At 39.2% G+C, this 12,586-nt stretch overlaps 1 protein-coding gene across 1 annotated transcript; it reads right to left on the bottom strand.

The window, feature by feature from the left end:
* Positions 1-4,804: 4,804 nt before the first annotated feature.
* znf1035 (zinc finger protein 1035) lies at positions 4,805-12,070 on the bottom strand. Its single transcript, XM_053327590.1, has one exon. It carries the CDS (start codon positions 12,068-12,070, stop codon positions 5,459-5,461), a length of 6,612 nt encoding a protein of 2,203 aa, XP_053183565.1. The 3' UTR covers positions 4,805-5,458.
* Positions 12,071-12,586: the final 516 nt, after the last annotated feature.

Genomic DNA, 12,586 nt, shown 5'->3' with positions numbered 1-12,586 from the left:
CAGTCAGTCATGTATACAGGAGTGAAGTGTTTTATTTGTTGGATGTGTGCAAACAATACACAAGACCCTAACCCAACTAGCTGGTGGAGGGCTGAGAGGAAGAGAAGAAACAGCAAAGAAGCCACTTAAATAGGCAGAGGCCCAAACTACTCAGGTTTAGGCAGTTTCCTGATGTCCTCTACAACTCTGCCTACTGGTTCTTGATTCAGGAAGCTAAACCAGCATCGCAAGCAGAGGGCAGAGAGAGAGGGATGTCACACAATACTAAAATCTTACCGAGTGCCCACTCAGAAATGACTCTTTTGCATAATCACAATTCAAATAATTATATCAAACGGCTTTTGATGTGTAGTGATTAATGCTATGTGCCATGTGTTTTATCATGTTGTTTTCTATGCTATATGTTTTTAGTATTTAGTCTATGATACATGCATTTAGTGTGTTTTTCTATGGTCATTTTAACATGTTATTAAAATCCCTAAGAATGCCTTAATAAACCCTTGATTACTTCTTAATATACCCCTGAAAATATATATTAAAACATTATTAAACCATGCAAATAATATATTTATCCATGTATATCCATCAACCCTTTGAAGGTCTAGGGCCCTGGGGGACTAGCTCACTTATAAACTTAAACTAATATGAAGCTATAGTTCCTTATTGAAAATATGGTTTGCTATCAATTAAGATAAAAATAGAGCAGCTGCCCTAAGTGCAGGAGTTCAAGTATCTTGATGTCTTACTAATGACTGAGAGTAAGTTTTGCCATTCAGAAACAGGTTATGCATACATTGTATCATACATTGTAAATGGCTAAGATAAGATTTATTTTATTTTGATTGGCCAACAGTGTGCATGAAAGGGTGAGGACTGCAGTGCTGTTAATCTACACGTAAAGGAAGCAAATAAAGATGGCCCCCAGGCACCTTCTTGGAGATACTGTGGTATCAAGCAACTTGGAGGTGACCCTGGAAAAGATTCAGCACACAATGAGCCTCTATGATCTTGGGAAAGGCCTAGAAAAGCTGGAAAGGACTAGAAAGACATGTTTATATGCATTTCTTTTGAGCAATAGCATATTTAAAACTAGATCAAGGACATCAATAATTGATTATGCATTTATTGAGCTTACTGTACACATCACTTAAATGATTAGATTTTCATCCAAATTTTCACTTTGTCAAGTTGGCTTTGTATGTTTACTTCTTCTAACAGCTCTTAAATGCTGCAGAAGAGGAGCTACTTCCTACTAACAGCCACAGGGCATGACAAACTAAATAGCCTGAAGATGATTTAAGTTTTCTAATTCCCTTATTGATTAGTTGCTCAGTCTGTATAAATGTGAACATAAAATGTATAGAACATTGCATTAACTCAACTGTGTGTAGTTACACAATGCCTGCTGGTCAGACATAGGCTGATAAATTGATCGATCCTTGAGCTCAAATGAAACATGAAACACTTAAAACAGTTTAATAACAAAGGCTGAGATTATAACTTCACTCCCCAGGTTGGAAAAAGAGATGCAGTACATGGCTGGGGGACTGACTGAATGACCAGCATCCATGTTTAAAAACCCTCTTCTGGTTGATTAGAGTGCTATGGAGTAGCTTGGATGTTCCGAATGGTTCATGGTTGCTATTGTCATGCTTAACATGACCTCCAGCTTAAGAGATGGTGCAGGCAGTACATAAGCTTCTGCACATATTAAAGGATCTGAGCCTCTAAAGAAATAAAACAAATTCTACCGAGTACTGTGGTGGGTCTCAGTGTTGGATACCCAGCTGAGCATCTGAACTAAGCTTAGTCCTTTTGTTTCATTCTTAATTAAATGAGATAAATTGCAAACCAACATACAGATACAAACTGAGAAATCAAATTGAGAGCAATAATATGTCGATTAAATGCTCATTGCACATGTCAAATCAATGGTAAGACCTGTAAAAGCTCAAATAATAATGCATACTGCTCATCGGTCATGAATAGCCACTATTCAGTTGCTCCCGTCTGATAAGAACTGCTCATCTCATCACTGTCTTGTCCAAATCACCTGATTACTGACTCCAAAACTTTAAGCATATCAAATAGTAGAAACTTTGTGGTTGCCCAAACAGAACAGGAACTACAGCAATTCATATTTACAATGTTGCAGTCTCAAGGCTTGTGTTTGACCGTGACATTCAGTACTGCAAACTCTGCATCAGAATAAGGGCTTTCTTAGGGGGGGCAGTAACAATAGTCCTCTGACCTGACTCACAATGTCCATTTTAACTGTGATGCCAAGAGGCTTTTCCATATGATGATTATGAACTGTATCAACATTTTCAGTGTATGGATATTGTGTTGTTTACTTTCCCATATGACTTCAGCATTTCATGCAGGTCTTCTGTGGGTCCTCTGATCTCAAGGTCACTCTTGACTGTGTGAGCAATTCATGAAGTTGGGATATTGGTCATTAATTACTCTCTCCTGCTTAAAAGAAAAAAAAACCCATCTTGGCGAGGACTTATAAGACTGTGACACAGTGAAAGATGATGAGTATAAACTTTAGCTCCATTGAACAGACTACATCTATTTAAATGGGCTCAAAGAAGCAATGATGATAAGAAGAGGCAGAAGAAATGGCTTTCCCTGAAGCTTGTTGTCAATCTGGGCAAATCTTTGACCCGTGTGTACATCCCTGGACAGTAAAACCTAAAATCAACCAAATCCTCATTTTGCAAAGTTGTTTGTTTTAAATCATTATTTGTAAGCCGGGTGGAGTTTTTCTACTCACTCACATTTTTCTGAAATATTAACATATAATCTCCTATATTATAGGAGTTATGTTCCATCAGTGCGACCAATCACATAAATGAGAAATAATTATTCACTGATCCTACGCGTCTAAGGCTTCATACCAAATTCTTTCAAAATTAAACTGAGGTTAGACATTATATGCAATAAACATTTCAGTGTTCTAAAATGTTGAGACATGGAGAAGCAGAAATCTGCAGGTCTGCTTCAACTCTGTTCTTTTAAATCATGTCTGAACTTTTCTTTTTGCTGCTGCCTTTTTTAAAATCAAATTTCAGGCTTTTGATTAACATTTACTCTCCTGTTTCATCTATCTTATTCTTTTTAAACTTATATTTATTTGAAATTTAACACTTTTTAAATTGTATTTAAGTATTTTTTAGTGCTTTTTTGCGTTGTTTTGATGCCTTTTATGTTTTATGCAAATCACTTTGAATTGTAATATTTAAATATGCTGAACAAATAAACTTGCCTTGCTTAACAAACTAACAGCTGTCATGAGTGCATAGTCAGTGCTAAAAAAAATAACTTCCATTCATTCCATGCAGAAGTTTTATCCTGAGCTGAGGGTGAATTCATACTGGGTTAGTATTTGAATATTAGGGTAAAGAATGTTCAAAGAGCTGACTGATAACGCATAAAGGTAGTAACTTTAACATTACAAACTAATGTCCAACCTCTATTAATGAATGTGATTCAACATGGACTAAATCAGGGAGGAAATGAGAGTCTGTTTGTTGAAGAAAACCTCTCAGTCAGCAAGTTGGGTTCTGAGAGTCACTTACCATGATAACTGACCTCTCTGGAACTGAAAACCCAGAGTTTCCCTCGTCTCAGGGTTAACAATCAAAACGAGTTTTCACTAATCCCTCTGAAGACTCACTGGACTTTGATCTTGTGATTCCCCCAATTTAATCACATTGAATCAACCAAACAGATAGCTCAAGCAAAGCAGAGTAACTACTCAGACATAACTGAAAATGTCAGATGTGACTGGGCCCACATCACTGGAACTAGTTCAAAATACTGTTTGGGCCCAAGTTAACAATAGATACAAGTGTATGACGACAAAAGCAACCAGTTTAACATCATTATGGTTATGCAGCACATATATGAAGCTGCAAACCTGCTAAGGCTGTGGGGAGAGGAACCACAGCCAGTATAAAAGGATAAAGAATAATAATAATAATTAAGGATAAAAGTTGAGCCAATTAAAAGATTTGAATTCAATACTGACATTACATTACATTACAACTTTTTGTACAAGAACTGGGCTCATAGAAACGCCCCTTTACAGAAACCAGGATTACTGTATGTTACCATGACATCTAATGTCCTGAAACTAACCTGCTATGGATGTTCTTAAACTGTCATGTCTTCAGAGACAATGTTACATCTCATTTAACTGTGGCCACAAGTCCAAGTATGAGTTATATGAATAATTAAATTTCATTTTAGATTAATTAATTTTAGACCATGACTATTGGCATTCTCACCAGTAAATCTCAATTAAACCCTGTGGCAATTATTGCTTTATCTACTTAGTGGCTTAATCTGATGTCTTAATTCACATTTTCTATAGTTTTAAAGAAACTACAAACTACCATATCTTGCTCAACAACTATATGCTCAAAAATTGGTCATTACGCACTTCTGACATATACACAACTGGTCTCAAACCCAAGATAGATTTTAATCCTTATAGCTGATGTACATTACACAATCTTTTTTTGGTAGCGTTTTAATTCTTCATTCTACATGGTTTATATGTAGCATCTTGTGGGTGTCAGTATTAAAAATGCCTTTCTTATTTCCCTTTCTTCAGGTCTGTGTGCATGATTCATTTATCTTGACTCTTCATTCAATCTAATGATGTTAGCTAAGAACTTTTAAGTATTGGGTCAAATGAAGTGATGCCCCCACAATCTGAAGAAATACGAACAACACAAACGAATACATTTTCTTGTTGACTTTATTCCTTAATCGAATGCATCAACACAAATTTCTTAAGAAAACTTAACATCTTCATATTGTGAAAAGAACATTTTTCACATGTCCAGACAAGATACTTATCAATATCAAAAAATACAACCCATAATAAACACAAAAATGATTAACCGAAAATTACAAAATTATCTACAGTAAAATATAAAAAAAAAAGATTTTATGATTACCAGTTTGAAGTCTATTTTACATATCGTCAACAAAGCTGACTAAAAACTATTCCAAAATATGTCAAACATCAAAAATGATCATGTTTGATCAAATATTCGAACCTTTATTCAAGGTGTTTTATAAAGACCGTATCCCATCATGCTTTGTCTGTATTCATCACATAGAATATTAAACAGCTTTAAACAATTTTGTATGAGGTCATAAATTTAAACACCATCAAGAAACTATCTGGCTAATTATTTGTATACAAATTCCATTACTAGAGCTAACAATATATACAATCTCAATAGAAAGTCGGGAGAATATGCTTTATCATGACATGAGCAAAGAGCTTTGTAATTCTGTAACAAGGGCCAAAAATACAAATTGGATCTAAATTGTGATTACAAGTGGAGGTACGCAGTCAGATGTAAGGCATGAAAGGGATTTCAAGTTACTTTAGTAACAAAAAAGGGAACATAAGGTAGATGGTAGGTAACAACCATTAGTGAGAGGACCCAGCATGAGTCAACTGATGCTCCTCCAGTAGGTGAGGAAAAGCAAAGGCTTTGTCACATTCTGTGCATTCATATACAACTTGGCCAACATGACTTTCTTGATGCTGCTTCAGAAGAGACCACTTGCTGAATGACTTGTAGCACATGTCACAGCGGTACTCTCCAACTTCTTGCTCAGCATGCATTCTCATATGCAAAGAAAGCTCTTGAGCAGTGTTGAACGCAGAGAGGCACTGAGTGCACTTGAACTTGTTTTCGGCCAACTTGGCTGTGTTTTGAGCAGCCAGTTTTTGCCGGTGTCTTCGCTCATGCTCTCTAAGATATCGCCTCACCGCAAATGTTTTTCCACAAAGCTCACATTTGAATGGCTTTCCATGTGGGTGGTGTTTATTTTGATGCTCCAACAGGCCACTTTTTGAGGAGAATTGCATTGAGCAAACAGGGCAATTGTACAAGTCCTCTCCAATGACATCAATTTCTTCCTCCTCTCCTGCAGCTTGGTAACAAGTTGGAGAGGGTGTCTTGATTGATGGCTTTGAATATCCACTCTCCATTATGGCATGCTGTTGACGGGAGCAGTGGTGCTGGAGGAAAGCTTCACTTCCCAAAAAGCTCTGGCCACACTTGGCGCATTCTAATTCAGTACCTGATGTCAGATGGCAGCGCTCATGTTCTTCAAGCTTGCTTGCAGAGGAAAATATCATTTTACAAATTTTGCATTTTAATGCATTGTCAGGATGTATGGGGAAATGATGCATCAGTTCAGCTGCACTGACGAAACACTGGTGGCAAACAGGACATATGAAACCATGTGAAGGTCCTTCATCTTTAACTTCTGTGTTAACTTTAACTTCTGCAGCAGCAGCACTAATATGGCCTTTAAGATGGCTGAGGAAGTGGTGAGGAGAGGAAAAACTACTGTTGCATTGATTACATGGATATTCGCTGGTAGATGATGATAGCTGATGGGTTGTCCTGTGTTTTTTCAGGTGAGATGAATGCAGAAAATGTTTATGGCAGTCTGAACAGGCGTATGGTCGCTCTTTGGCCTCCATGCACCCATGCTCTGAGAGCTCTTCTGGGTCTTTGAAACGCTCACTACAAACACCACAGCGATATTTAAGTTCTTTGGTGAATAGTGATGAACTTTCAAAGAGTGAAGCAGACTGTTCTTCTGTTGAAATTAAAGTTGGGAAACGGTCACGTGACACAGAGTGGCTTTTCCGATGCTCAGCTCTACTACTCTTGGTGGGAAACACATGATTGCATATGTCACATGGAAAGTTCTCTTCACGGTGGGTAGACATGTGTTCTGCTAACTGTGAGAGTCCTGTGAAGCTGAGGTCACACTTGGAACAACGATAAGGACGGCTCTTGCCATGAGTGTGTTTATGCTTGCGCAATGCAAAGAGAGAGACAAAACCCCTTCCACAAGTCTGACACTGAAATTCGGACTTATGCATTCGCTGATGCTGCTGCAACTGGGAGGCCTGGAAAAAACATTTACCACATTCTGCACATTCATGTGGTTTTTCACCCAAGTGACATCGCTGATGGTCCTCGAGGCTTTCTGATGTTGGGAATGTCTTGCCACACACATGGCATGGGAAGTATGGTGCAGAGTCTGAATCACTATCATCACTTCTATTATTTTCATCCTCATTACTTTCTCCAGCTGTACTGACTTGACTGCTGGACTGTTCAGCGCTGCCCTTTTCCTGTACAGTACGCTCAAGATCCTTCTGCTCTTTTTGATGCCATTTTCTGTAGTGTCTTGCCAGTGATTTTTTGACTGAGTAGGTCTTGTTACAGAAGCGACAAGTAAATACATCATTTGGATGTTCTTCACTGTAATGATTGCATAAAGACTGTCTTGTCCAGAACCTATGATTACACATTTTGCAAGAATAGGGTCTATTTGGGTCATGACAGGTTCTGTGGATTTCAAGATCAGTTTCGGTGTAAACCATCTTAGAGCAGTCAGGGCAAGAGTATTTCTTATTAATACCATGCAACTTCATGTGCTTCTCAAGATTTCCTTGACTGGAGCACACTCGCCCACACTTAATACATGTATTGCGCTTTTTCTCTTGCTCCCTTCTTCCATGGTCTTCAAGGTGACTAATAAGCATCAAGCCATCTGTGAAGCTCATGTCACATTCTGAGCATTGGTACTTCTCCCTACTTGAGTTGCTTTGCACCTGATTTCCATCTGAACTTTGTGAGGATTCATCCATCGAATCATCTTTGCAAGAGAAGTTGGTCTGTAGAACCCCAGTGCCTGTTGTTTTTGAACCTTCGTTGAACACTAGAACAGAGTCAGTCAGCGCAAAATCAATCTTTGCTTTCAAAGGGACTTCCAACTGCTGGGGGTTACTCCCTGCTGAGAAATGTCCAAATCTACATTTCCTGTTGTGATTACGGAGAAGACTTTTATTCCAAAAGCCTTTCTTGCATGTTTTACATTTGAACGGGTGATCCATTGCATGTATACGCACATGACCAATTAGTCCAGCTTTACTTGCAAAGGACACATTGCACTCTGGACAGACAAATGGTTTGGAAACCTCACTATCAAGGGCTGTATCTAGTTTGCAGATTACATTGGCGCCATCACTAAACTGTTCATCACATCTCTCATCCAAAGGTTCTTCTTTAATGCTTGGTATATTTGAAAGATGGTGTTGTAGAGGAGCTGTAGACAGTGGTGGAATCATTGTTTCAAGTTTGTGCGCATTTAAAAAATGCTCTTGGAGCTGTGAAAATAGCAAAAAACGGGAACTACAGTATGCACAAGAAAAGCCCTTTGGTGGGCTTTGAGATGTTGTCTGTTGGCAAACTGTTGATTTGGCCGAGTTAGGTTTTAAAGTGCAACTTTTTTTGTGATTTTCAAGCTCGACTTTAGAGAAAAATCCACCACATCTGTCACAAAGCACTGTTTTTTGCTCTTGTTTCTTGGTGCACTTCACAAAATGACGATGCACATAATCCTTCCTTATAAATCTCTCGCCACAATAATCACAGGAATATGGCTTCTCTCCTGTGTGCAGGCGGATGTGCACAACTAATTGCGAATGGCTTCCAAAAGCACGGGGGCAGTAACTACAAACATATCTGTACTTTTTGTTAAAGCGAGGCTGGGCCCTCTGTAGAACTCGATCTCTCACCCCATGAGGCAGTGTTGTCACATTTTCTGATGGTGGATTTGTTTCTGGTGGTAGAGAAGAATTAGTTTCTGTGGAGACCTTTCTGCACCTGTTAATCTTCCTATGCTTTTTCAGAGATTTTTCATGAGAAAATGATGAGCCACAACGTGAGCACTTGAATAATTTTGCAATATGGAACATCGTGACATGTCGAGACAGTTTAGACTGAGTTGAAAAGTTCCTTGTACAGACATTACACTCAAAAGTCTCCTTCTGGTCGACAGGCTCACTGCCAAACTTATTTTGCCAACCTTTGCCAACATCATCCAAACTGATTTTAGGTATACAAACTTCCAATCGTGATCTTTTCCCTTTACACCGGGTCTGATGTACTTTAAGATAATCGTACCTTGTAAAGCAGCTGTCACAAGATTTACAACGATATGGCTTTGCCTCGTTATGTGTCAAAATGTGACGTCTCAGTGATCGTGTTTTCATGAAAGTCTTAGTGCAGAATTTGCATTTGTACTCAACTTCACCCTTTGCTTGGGGCTTCTGTGCTGCCTCTCTGAGATTAGGCATGCTTGACAATTCTGTTGCAGCATCATTTTTGACTTTTGACTGTCCCTCTTTGTAAACACCATTACAGAAAGCTTCATGCTGCAAACACATTGTCTGACTGCTATATCTGTGGCCACAATGCATACATGCATAAGGTTGAACACCAGTATGTGAAACAGAATGTCTCAAAAGTACTGATCTGAACCTGAACCTCTGTGGACAGTGAGGGCATTTAAAGTGAAACATCTTGGCTGCATTAGACTGTGAAGGCATTTTACGGATATTCTGAGTTTTCTGTGAAGTACTTTTACTGAAATCACTTTTAGAGGATGATGACACAGTGTTGGGCTCTAATGTCCCTACGCAGTTCTGCTGATGTTGATTTAATTTCCTAAATCCATAGTACTGCCCACATCTTGAGCAAAGGAGCAGAGTGTTTGACTTGTGACCACGGTGATGACTTTTCAGGCGATCTTTCTTTGAAAAGGCCCGTGAACAATAAGTACAATTATATGGTCTCTTTGTCTTAGTGCCTGATTCCACTGTGACAAGATGTCTGACTTGCCTCGGCAAACACTTCTCATGGTGAAGTCTGAGGTACAAATCACGGTAAAACTGTTTTCCACAGTAAGTGCAGGAAAAAGGTTTGTCTCCAGTATGTTTGATCATGTGGCGCAGCAAATAGCGGCGGGTAGTGAAATTATGTTTGCAAAATGGACACTGGCATGAGGAGGATATGTGTGTAAGACAATGTCTTCTTAGCAACTGGGCATCATTAAATACTTCTTTGCATAAGGAACACTGCAGCTGTTTTGGTTCAGTCTGCTCTTTCACAGACTCCAATGACTTCTGTTGTTTTAATGGTGGTCCCTCTTCAGAATGAAGGGTCTTGTTCGCTCTCTTTTTGTGGCCGTCTAGATGTCTAAGGAGATATGCAGGATACTGAAACTGCAAAGGACAGTCTGGGCATTGAAGCTTTCCTCTTGTTTGATGCGTGTTTCTGTGCTGGATGAGTTCTCCAATATTTGGGAGAACCTTTCTGCAAACTGTGCACTGTATCCTCCTCTGGTGAATAATTTTATGGCCAACCAGGTGGGCACGTTTCTTAAATCCTTTTCCACAGTCCAGGCAGCGGTATGGTCTTTCACCTCTGTGATTGCGTTCATGTTTCTTCAGTGACTGTGAAGTGCCGAAACATTTTCCACAAAAATGACAGCTCAGGGATAAATTGCTCTTTGCTTCAGTGGATTTCACGTTATCCTTACTCTCTTCTGTCACTGCACTAGTGGTTGTTAGTTTAGACATGGTAGAGAAAACTGAATTCCTGTACTTGAACATTTTGCCAGTGAGTTTAAACAACTCATGTTTCTTCATATGTCTATACTTTCCAGAAGCATGACAAAAAACCGCTGGACAGAGATTGCATTTGTAAAGTTGTCTAGTCTTCGGTGTTGTTAAAGATGGGGATTCTTGTATTTTCTGTTCCTTTTCCTTTGACTGTTTTTTCAGCTCCACCTCCTTTGCCTGATTTTCCTGATCAATTTCCGGTGTTTTTTTCTGTCTAGCATTTTTCCTTGATTTTGCCTTTTCTTTTGCAAGCCGATTAAGGCAGTCTTTGAGGCAAGAGGTCTTAATATGTCTAAATCTGTTTGATGGTAATGTGAAGGTGGCGTAGCACAACGGACACTGATATTTATTGTCAACTTTATTCTTGCCTCCATATATTGCATCTCTGACACAGTCACGCAAATGTCGAGCCCTGTTGTAGGAGTACTTGAAAAGCCGTGGACAAAGAGGACATTTATATTTACTTGTCTCTTTCTCTACTTTTTCAGTTTTCTCACCATTGATTTTTGTTGCACACTGACTTGTTGAAAATGTTGAACTCATTCCCTTGTGTATGTTGTAGATGTGCTTTTTGGCCTTCTTTGCAGTTAGGAAGCTTTTACCACAAAAACTACAAAGATTAGTTTTGGAGACATCAACAAGCTTAACGTAACATTCAGGCAGATTGGCATGCTGTCTCTTCTGCAACAAGTCCTTTTTTGGTGACGGTTTATTTTCACTGATAACATCATCAGAATTTGTTTCTGGACTTTTGAGTTTTGAGTGCTTGCATCTACCAGGAATGCGTTTGTGTCTATGCAGGGAACAATTCTGTGAAAAATATAATCCACATGCATTACACTTATAGGGTGTTTTGCCAGTGTGACTCCGCATATGCCTGACATGCTGAACCAGTTTTGGAAATGTGAGTCCACACTTCATGCACCTGTGACGGCCGTGGTGTTTTCTTTTCTTCTGTAAGCTAGGTTCCCAAGAAAGCTGAGGCCTTTCTTTGATTACACCACACACATGCCCCTCTGCTTGTTCAATACCCATCAGGTAGAGATTACAAGTCTGGCAAAAATGGAAATTGTGCACTGAATGGCAACAATGGTGGTGTTCAATTAGATTTTCTACACTGAGTGTTGTGTGTTGGCAACTTGCGCAGTGATATGAGTTACTCATTGTATTTGCTGGCTCTGTGGTCTCCATTATTACAACAGGCTGCAGACGTTTTCTCATTTGTATAGAGGATTTTAGTGGACGTGCTTGACTTTTTGAATGGTTCATACTGTCACTGTCAGGTCTGGCCAAAGATGTTTCTTCACATTGACTTGTGTCAAGATTTGCTTCATCGCTGTTACATGAGGAGTCTTCTCTTGACAGAGGTTCACCATACAGCACACCCAGCTCTGACTGTTCTTTAGATGAGTTCAACTCTTCAAATGACTCTCTTGCATTGTCAACAACATATCCACCAAGGGCCACCGGACTTTCATGTGGTGACTGTTCCTGATACAGAGACGAGGTTGTATCTGTATTTTCCTTTTCGAGACAGGAGTCCATGTAGGTGTTTGGCTGTGAGCAGGATTCTAAAGCATTAGACAAACTACATTCTGGGCCTGTAGAAGAGCTTGGTGGGCTTGTCCATTCCTTTTCTTGACAGGGATTTGTGCCTGTGCTCAAGTGGTCTAGCTGTAAGCAAGAATCTAAATGACTTACAACACTTTCTTTCTTATTGTCACTGGTAACAATAGAAAGACTCTCACTGGTCACAGCAGGATAACTGCAATCTGGGTCTGTAGAAGAGCTCTTCGTCTTCACTGTTGGACCACCACATTCATTTTCTTGACAGGAATTTGTGTCTTTGCAGGATTCTAAATTGTTAGCAACCTGCTGGTTCTTGTCATTAGTATGAATAGAAAGACTGTCAAAAGTGACACCAGAATCATTACAATCTGTATTTAACCTCTCTGCTGCACTTGTCAACTCTTTTTCTAGATGGGGATTTACATCTGTACCTGGGCTGTTTGGCTGTAAACAGGATTCTGAATGACTAGCAACACTTTTCTCGTTATTGTC

This window comes from Scomber japonicus, chromosome 10, assembly GCF_027409825.1.
Source record: "Scomber japonicus isolate fScoJap1 chromosome 10, fScoJap1.pri, whole genome shotgun sequence".
NCBI lineage: Eukaryota > Metazoa > Chordata > Actinopteri > Scombriformes > Scombridae > Scomber > Scomber japonicus.
Note: the sequence above shows the minus strand (reverse complement) of the source record. Positions and strands in the feature narration are given on the sequence as shown.